The sequence below is a fragment of the Geospiza fortis genome, unplaced genomic scaffold (genome assembly GCF_000277835.1).
Source record: "Geospiza fortis unplaced genomic scaffold, GeoFor_1.0 scaffold503, whole genome shotgun sequence".
NCBI classification, from domain to species: domain Eukaryota; kingdom Metazoa; phylum Chordata; class Aves; order Passeriformes; family Thraupidae; genus Geospiza; species Geospiza fortis.
Window position 1 is genome coordinate 35,208 of NW_005054654.1, and position 9,338 is coordinate 44,545.

At 58.9% G+C, this 9,338-nt stretch overlaps 1 protein-coding gene across 1 annotated transcript in view; it reads left to right on the forward strand.

The window, feature by feature from the left end:
• Positions 1–9,338, forward strand: part of MYOCD (myocardin) — a 34,192-nt gene that overhangs the window by 23,730 nt on the left and 1,124 nt on the right. The window contains exons 6-11 of the mRNA XM_031064913.1: positions 1,150–1,298; positions 1,788–2,044; positions 2,384–2,537; positions 4,286–5,227; positions 7,799–7,912; positions 8,810–8,867. Coding sequence (XP_030920773.1) covers positions 1,150–1,298; positions 1,788–2,044; positions 2,384–2,537; positions 4,286–5,227; positions 7,799–7,912; positions 8,810–8,867 — 1,674 coding nt within the window. The remainder of the gene's footprint in view (positions 1–1,149; positions 1,299–1,787; positions 2,045–2,383; positions 2,538–4,285; positions 5,228–7,798; positions 7,913–8,809; positions 8,868–9,338) is intronic.

Genomic DNA, 9,338 nt, shown 5'->3' on the forward strand with positions numbered 1-9,338 from the left:
GACCCGTGTGGCACGGGGGATGGCACAGGGGGTGGCACGGGGGAGGAACACGCGGGGTCTCGGGCCGGGGAGGTGATTCCTGCCCTGTGCTCGGCACTGATGAGGCCGCACCTTCTGCGCTGTGTCCAGTCCTGGGCCCCTCAATTTAGGAAGGATGTGGGGATGCCGGAGTGTGTCCAGAGGAGGCAACAAGGCTGGTGAGGGGTCTGAAACACAAGTCCTGTGAGGAGCGGCTGAAGGAGCTGTAGGGGCTCACACTGCAGAAGAGAAGTCTGGGACCCCATCACTCCTCACAGGAGGGTGCAGCCATGGGGGGTCAGGCTCTTCCCAGGGAACAGCGACAGAACACGAGGACACAGCCTCAAGCTGCACCAGGGGAGGTTCAGGTTGGACATTAGGAAGAAATTCTTCACTGAAAGAGTGGTTGGGCATTGGAATGGGCTGCCCAGGGAGGCGATGGAGTCACCATCCCTGGAGGTGTTTAAGAGCCTGGATTTGGCAGTCAGTGCCAAGATTTGGTTGACAAGGCGGTATTAGGTGACAGATTGGACTCGATGATGTCAAAGGTCTTTTCCAGCCGTGTTAATTCTGTGTTTCTGTGTCATTCTGTGATTCTGTCATTCTGTGTCGTTCTGTCATTCTGGGACCGCGGGGGGACCGCGCTGCGCGGGGCCGGCGCGCCCACTGCCGGCCGGCGCGGGCATTGCAGCCCCGGGGAGCGCCGGGCCGGGGTGGAGAGAGGGACTGGGGCAAACTGGGGGGGAACTGGGGGGAAATTGGGGGAATGTAGAGGCTGGGGGAACAGGGGCACTGGGGGTAATGGGGGAGCTGGAGAGGACTGAGGCAGACTGGAGGGGCTGGGATGGACGGAGAGGAAAGGTAGAAACTGGGGCAGACTGGGATGGGGGAGGACCAAAAGGATTTTGGTCGTCGACGGGTGAGGGGGCTGGTCTGGAGGATACTGAGGGGCTGTGAGCAAGGATATGGGGCTCGGGTGAAATTGGGAGGGCTGGAAAAACAAGGAGGAGTGTGGAGGCAGAGGACTGGGATGCACTGAGGCATCTGTGGGGATTTGGAACATTACGGGTGAGAAAACGGGGCATCAGGAGCCCCAGTCCAGACTGGACAGCCCTGGGTCCGGCCCCACAGCCCCTGTCCCCTCTCCCTTGCAGGATCGTCCCCCCAGTGCCGATGGGCACGCTCCGGACGCTGCCCCGGGGCAGGTCAGCCAGTGCGACAGCCCCAAGCAGCCCGCGGGGCAGGAGAGCCCGACGCTGCCGCTGCCCTCTGCCGTGAAGGTAATGCCGGTGCCTCCAGCTGCCCAGGAGGGGAACCAGCCCGGGGCAAACAAGCCTGGAGTGCCCATGTGCTGTGCCACAAATGTGTGAAAACTCTGGGTTCTGGCCTTAAAGGCTTTGAATAATTGAGGCAGACAACCTTGTGTCAAAAACAAATTTAATTAATTGTGTAATGGCACAAGATACAACATTACACCTTGCTGGAGGCAACTGCTTGAGTCCTGCGCTGAAAACATCCCCTGGGGCTGGAGCAGGAGGAGATACCGGGCCACACTGGAGCACCTTCCAGCAGGGAGGGTCATTCTCCATCTCATGTGCTCTCCAGCTGAGGTGGGACACGGTGCCAAGGGAGTTCCCCACATCCACGCTCAGCAGGTCTTGGAGCAGGGTGCCAGCAGGAGCTGCCTTTGTTCTGTCCCAGGCTTCTGGGGTCCCATGGGGATGACAGAAGCTCTTCTCACCCCTAATTCCTTTCCTTCCTTCCAACAGTCCAAATCATCCAGTGACAGCAAGAACCGTCACAAAAAGCCCAAGGACACCAAGCCCAAAGTGAAGAAGCTCAAGTACCACCAGTACATCCCTCCAGACCAGAAAGCAGAGAAGTCCCCTCCACCCATGGATTCTGCATATGCCAGACTGCTCCAGCAGCAGCAGCTCTTCCTGCAGCTCCAGATCCTCAGCCAGCAGCAGCAGCAGCAGCAGCAGCAGCATTTCAGCTACCCTGGGATGCACCAAGGACAGCTAAAGTGAGTGGCACTGTGCCAGCAGCAGGACTTTGTCCTGCCTCTCTCCAGGCTTTCTCCTCTGTATCCATTTGTGCCAGAGCGAGGGGATAGAGGCACAACACCAAAACAGAAAAGCTTGGGAACAGCACAGGCTCATTCCAAACCACTCTGGCTTTGCATACTGGTTGGGCACCTGTGGTGGGACACCAGCCATCCCCTGCAGCCCAGCCTGGTTTTTCTGGGCTATCCTGAAGTCTCACATAGGAGACAGCAGACCCGGGGGAGCAGAGGGATGGGATGCTGGGCACAAAGACCCTGGGGGAACAGACAAATTACCCCAAATCTCCTTTGTTATTTCAGGCAATCAAATGAGCAAATGGTCAAAAGCTCAAATCCTTCATCAACTTCTGGCAACAACACCCCTCTTTCTCCAGTGAAAACCACCTTTTCAGGCCAGACTTGTGTCTCATCTATCAAGCCAGGCCCTCTGCCCTCCAACCTGGATGATCTCAAAGTGAGTGCAGACTTTGTCACTGCAGGAGCAGAATGTCACAGCCTGAGTGTGCTGTGCTGCCTCTGTGTGTGCCAGGGAGTGCCACAGGCTGGGAGGGGCCATGTTAGAGATCAGCACGCCTGAACCCCCTGCTCTGAGCCACCCAGGAGTGCAGCACAGCGCCCTGGGGCAGGGCTTGGTCACTGGGGAGGCTCTGAACACGAGGGCTTGCTGCTCTGCAGGTGGTGAGGGGTGCACTGCTCCAGCCTGTGCATCAGCAAACCAAAGGTGCAGCCTGGGGAGGCTGCAGGTCAGCCTGAAGGATGATCTGAGCTGCTGCTCCTGCAGCTCCTGCCTCCATCCCTGGGTGGGTTTGACATTGTGGATGCCCTGACAGAGCAGCCAAGGGCCAGTAGGGCAGCATGCCCCCCCTCAGTGACTCAGCTCCTCAGCCAGGCCTGCTCAGCTCTCTGCATGAGCAGGTACCTCCTGCTCCATGCACTGTTTTGAGCCCCTCTCATGTAGGCAAGGAAGGTCATAGGGGAGAATCCTTCATATCAGCTATTCTTTCATTCTTTGCTAATGGACCCTCAGTCATGGGGAAGGCCAAATCCTTCTAGGAGCAGAGACCTGGGGGCAGCCCCGAGGTAGAAACAGGTGAGTTTGCCCTAGCTCAGGTGACTGAATCATGTGCCTGAGCACAGAGCATGTGGCTCCAAGGTGTCAGTGTCTGTGAGCTATCAGCTGGCTCCTGGTCTGTGCTAAAGCCCTCTGCTCATGGAGAAATCCACTGCTAGGAAGGGAATCCTGAGTTCCTTCCCTGACTACTGGTTCGTGCTGGTTCATGGAGGAGTCACAGCTCTTGGAGGAAGGAGGAAGAATTTCCTGTTAGGAAAGGCTGGGCAGTGGTCAGGCCTGTGCATGGTGATTGTGGTGACTGCAGGTGAGACAGGGAGCACCTGGGACGACAGAGGTTAAAGCTGGAAGCTGTGATCTGAGACTCCTTGTTAGAAGCATTGGGTTTCTAAAGGGCTGATCTGCCACTGAGACTTGATGGGTTTTCTCTTCGAGCCAGGTCTTATGAGCTCTCAGAGGAACTCATCACACCTGAGATAGCTCAGCTAGCCCAAATGGCATAAAACTAGCAGGATGGCTTCTGAGGTAGTGTTGGAAACAGAAAAAGTTTTAATAAAAGGCAAAATAACAAAGTTCTTACAGAGAAAAACCGAGCTAGGGGCTTGCTCCTGCTATAGAGGAGCAAGCCCCTAGCTTGGTTTTAGCAGGAGCAAGCCCCTAGCTTGGCTTTTCTCAAGAACCAAGAGGTTCTTGCTCCTGCTAAAACACTGCACAAAAGCGATTATTTCCTTTTCTAGTGAATTGCTTAGGCGAGACCTTTTGGCCTCTGTCCATTTGGATAGTCCTAGGTTTGAGGTGAAGTCTCCAAGGTCCTATGAGATGTCTTTTTACCCAGTTGAGGAGAGAAACTTCAGGGCTTTTTCCCTTTTCAAGGAGCCAAAGGATAATTTGGTCACTCTATCAACAGGGGGCACATTCCTACAGAGACTGACCACGAGTGATTTTCCTTCCAGGTGTCAGAGCTGAGGCAGCAGCTCTGGATCCGAGGCCTGCCCGTGTCGGGCACCAAGACTTTTTAAGGAGCCAAAGGATAATTTCCTTTGTCTTTTTAAGGAGCCAAAGGATAATTTGGTCCCTCTGTCAACAGGGGCCACATTCCTACAGAGACTGACCAGGAGTGATTTCCCTTCCAGGTGTCGGAGCTGAGGCAGCAGCTCCGGATCCGAGGCCTGCCCGTGTCGGGCACCAAGACGGCGCTGATGGAGCGGCTGCGGCCCTTCCAGGAGTGCAGCAGCAGCACAGTGCCCAGCTTCAGTGAGATCACCACCGTCACCTTCCCCGTCACCCCAACTAGCACCCTGTCCAGCTACCAGTCCCAGTCCTCCACCAGCATGTTATCCAATGGTTTCTACCACTTTGGCAGCACCAGCTCCACGCCGCCCATCTCGCCCGCCTCCTCCGACCTCTCGGTGAGCGGCTCCCTGCCCGACACCTTCAACGACGGGCCCATGGCTTCTCCACAGTTTGGCCTCCAGCCATCACCAGTGCAGGGCAGCGCTGAGGAAAGCCTCATGAGCAGCATGAACGGAGGGAGCATCCAGCTGGAACTGGAAGGGATAGACACGGAGAAGGACAAGATGCTGGTGGAGAAGCAGAAGGTGATCAATGAACTGACGTGGAAGCTGCAGCAGGAGCAGAGGCAGGGGGAGGAGCTGCGGATGCAGCTCCAGAAGCGGAAGAGAAGCAACGGCCTTGAGGAAAAGCAGCAGCCTGCTCAGCATTTCTTTGGTGTCCCCATCAAGCAGGAAAACACCGTGTCCAGCTGTCCATTTGCATCCAAACAAATGGCCCTGAAGGGCCAGGCCGGCAGCTCGGATAAGCTGAGTAACTGTGGAGTGCCGCAGGTGCCCCACATTGTGAACAGCCACTGCTTGGAGCCCGCGGGGCAGAGCACCATCACCTCCTCGACATTCCTGAGCCCGCAGTGCTCCCCGCAGCACTCTCCCCTGGGGGCTGGGAAGAGCCCCCAGCACATCAGCCTGCCGCCGTCCCCCCACAGCCACTACCTGCTGCCCGTGTCCCCCGAGGGCCGCAGCGGGTCCCCCCCGGGCAGCAGCTGCCTCCGCACGGCCCCGGTGAGTGCCAGCCCAGCCCGCACCCCTCCGCTCACACCACACGGGGGAGGCCTTGCGGATACCTTCTGCAAGGGCAGAAAGTATCCCAGATGGGCAGTGGGATGGAGGCTGATAGCACTGCAGGGTCCTGTGCAGGGATTCTTCTGGGGAGCCCTGCCAGCGCAGCCAGTTGTCCTGGAGGGGTGACAGCACAGCTCTCGTGCCCCATGGAGCCCTGGCACAGCTCCTGCTGCCCGGGGGAAGCCCTGGCACAGCTCCCCTCCTCCCCAGCACTGCTCTCTCTGCCCCTAGGTGAGCACTGGCAAAGCTGCCCGTGTCCTGGGAGGGTCCTGGCAGAGCATCCTCTGCCCTACGGAGCCCTGGCACAGCTCCCTCTGCCCTGGGGAGCTCTGGCACGGCTCTCTCTGCCCCTGGAGGAGTCCTGGCAAGCTCCCACTTCCCCGGGGGAGCACTGGCACAGCTTCTTCTACCCTAAAAGAGCCCAAACCCAGCTGCCTCTCCCCTCAGGGGGAGTCCTGGCGCAGCTTGCTCTGCCCCTGGGGGAGTCCTGGCACAGCCGTGCCCCATGGAGGCCTGGCACAGCTCTGTACACAGCAGGGAGGCACCAGCGTGGATCCCTCAGCTCCTGGGAGAGCCCTGGCACAGGTCCTACACCCCTGGGAGACCCCACTGCAGGCCTGCAGGGCTTCCCAGCAGCTTGCCAAGCCATTGTGGCTCCCAGCAGCATGTGAGGGATTTTCACCACTGAGCTGGAGGAGAGCAGTTCCCCTGGAGAAGCCTTTGCTCAGGAATCTGGAGCAGGGCTGGGAGCTGAGGTCTGCAGTCAGAGAGAGCTTGTGCCTCCCCACCAGGCCAGCACAGAGCTGTGCTCAGCAGCCACCACTGCTCACTCAGCCCCCTGGACAGGTGGAGGGGGGCACACTGCCAGCACAAAACAGCACAAGGCTCTGATCACAACCCCAGTGCCCTCCCAGGGCTGCCCAGGCAGCAGCAGCACCTGCCATGCCCAGGGGTGCCAGGTGTGCTCACAGGGGTGGGGCAGGCTGGGTGTGTGGGACAGCCCACACCAGGGCAGGGCTCTCCCAGCCCTGCACAGTGGCCCCAGGCAGGCATTGGGGTGCAGCCCTGCACAGTGGCACAGAGTGGGGCTCAGGAGCATGGCAAGGTAGGTGCCATGGGCAGCTGGCAAACAGCACAGCCAGGGAGGTGGGAAAGGGCAGCAGTTCAGGGTGAGGAGGGCACAGACAGAGCTGCTAGTGGAATGGGCATGGAGGGCAGTGGGGCTGTGCAGGGGTGGGGAGGTGATGGGAACACTGGTTTGGGTGAGTGGGAGCAGAGCAGGGGATGCAGGGGTGGCCCTGGCACTGGGTGCTGCAGCAGAGCTCTGGGCAGTGGGACACAGGGCTGTGAGCTGATACCCAGGAGGCAGCAGGGCTGCTCTGGACAGTGGTCAGTGAGGCTCAGAAGGGAGCAGGGACACCACAGGGGCATCTCCAGCTGCTCCCTCACTGCCCAAGGGCAGGGGGATGGTCCCCTTGTGTCCTGCAGCTCATCCCAACTCCAGTACCCATCCTGGACCTCCCTCTGCTGCCTGCAAGGGGCTCCTGGGGGTGAGGGTCCTTCTTCAGCAAGAACTCTTCCTTTGTGCCCAGCACTGCAGTGCTGTTTCCCATGAGCCAGGGGCAGTAGGGCAATGTTCTTTCCAGCTCCCTCCACAGAAAGGTGACCAGGATGTGTGTGGCCAGGCAGAGTGACCCCCCTGCTGCCCTGGATCCAACCCACCTGGAGGGACAATCCCCTGGTGCTGGTTTTTGTGGGACAAGGCCATGGCCAGGCAGCAGGGAAGGACACACAAGGGCCTGGAGGTGATGGGGACAGCAGCTGACAGGCACTGTGCTTCACATGCCATCCATCCTGGAAGGGGAGCCTGGCAAAGCTGGCAAAGACAGGCAGGCAGAGATTTCCCTCTTCTGAGTGACCTTCCCTGGCTCTGCTCTGTGAGCTCTGGTGATGGGGAGGGGCTGGGGTGGCTGGGGAGGTGCCTCATGTGGGATTCACATTCTCTGAACCTGAGAGAAGCAGAGAAAAGAACGATCAAAACAATTCTTACCTCATTTGCTGCACCTGTGTTGTCCACAAGTGGGAATGCATTGTGGAAGATTGTTTACTGGAGGGAATTGGTAATTGGATTCTGGTGTGAGTGTTTTGATCATTCTTTCCTCTGCTTCTCTCACTGCTTCTCTCAGGCTCAGAGAATGTGAATCCCACACCTCATCACTGGCCAAGCACAGCTGACCAGCAGCAGCATCTCTGCCTTCCCTTTGTCCTGCATGTCCCCAGGACACCAGGCTGTCCTGTGCCACCATGTCTGGCAGTGGCAAGGGGCCAGCCTGGCCCTGGCTCTCAGAGCTAGGTCAGGGAGCTGGTTTACCTGCCTCCATCCTGCTCAAAGCCAGGCATTTTCAGTTTATTTGGCCCACAAAATTGTCATTTTCCCTACCAACCTCAGCAGGATGGGAGCCAGGCCTCCTGCCATGTACTGACTCCATTTCCCTGTATCTCCCCATGCAGATGGCTGTGCAGTCAGGCCAAAAATTTTCTATTTCATCCCCAAGTTTTTGTAAGTCAAGGCCAGCCCTGTCAGAGGTAAAGCAGCCTCCACCCTATGAGGATGCAGTGAAGCAGGTAACTGCATGGTTTCTGTTTTCTCCAGGCCTAGGGCTGCCCCTGCTGTCTGTTTGCAGTCAGTGGGACTCAGCTGCAGGAGTCCCAGCCCGTTCTGGTCTCTGGGCAGGACAGGCCTGTTTCCATGAGGAGTGGGCTTTGCTGAAGGGTTAGTGCTGGCCAGCTGCCACAAAGGAGGACACCCTGCTGGGCTGGATGGTGTCCCCTGTGCGCCCAGGGGTCCTGACAGCCCCCAGCTCCTTTGGGGTGACAGTGTGCTCTCTTTGGGTGCTCAGTGCTGTGTCAGAGACAGACCCTTGGGCATTCCCAGGTCACCAGGAAAGCTCATCCTGCTCATCCATCTGCCCCCTGAGCCCTACCCTGGAGCTCTGTTCCTGCAGGGAGGACTGGCCATCACCCAGGAACACCCAGGAACACCTTCCTTCCCATCAGAGCCTGGGAGCAGCCTCAGTGCTGGGACTGCTGGTGCCTTTGGGAAAGTGGAGCAATGCTGTTGGCAGGGTGAAAATGGGTTTATGCCAGCGTGCAGGAGATCTTGCAGGTTCTGGTCAGGGAGAGGAGGGAGACTGGGCAGTGCAGGGAGCAGGGAGGGCAGGCAGGCACGTGCCAGTGTGAGGTGCTGGGGCCAAAATGCCGTGTCCTGAGAGCCCTGGGACAGGGCAGGCTGTGGTGGCCACAGAGCAGAGGGTTGGCAGCAGGGAAGGTGCTTTGCTCCCTGGATCATTGTGCCACGTCCCTGCAGTGCCCTGAACACCACTGCCAGCCCCGTGTTGGTGTGGCCTCCCTTCTGTGTGGGAGGAAGCCATTTGTGGGGTCTAGAGCCATCCTTTCTGGGGTCTGGAGCATCTACGTGGCTTGTGGCTCCTAATGGCCTCTCCTCCTTGTCGTTTGCTGCAGCAGATGACACGAAGTCAGCAGATGGACGAGCTCCTGGACGTGCTGATTGAGAGTGGAGGTATGCTCTGCTTCCCTCTCCCCCTCTGGGGCTCCCCCTCCAGCCAGCATTGCTCTGTGGGGCTCAGTGCACCCCAGCAGAGCTGCCTGAGTCGAGCACAGCTTTCCCCTGCCCTCCCTGTGCCAGCAGCCCCTGAGATTGAACCCAAAATCACATTTGGCCCTCCTGGAGCCTGCTCCTGCATGTGCCAACCCCATGGGGTGGTCTGGGCTCAGCTGTCACCTGTGCAGAGAGAGGGGACAGCAGGACAGGAGCCCTGTGCTCAGCACTGCCAGCCCCTGCCCACACAGAGCCCCAGTGTCCCCCCATTCCCAGGGCTGCCAGTGCCATCTCCCACACAGAGCACTTCTGCTGCCCTGCCCTGTGCAAAGTGCTGCCTGTGCCCTTCCCCAGCCCCCTGGGGACAGCTGCCAGTGCCTGTGCCCCAGGGACTGTGTCCAAACCCGGGGGATAAGGTCAGAAAGCAGGAAT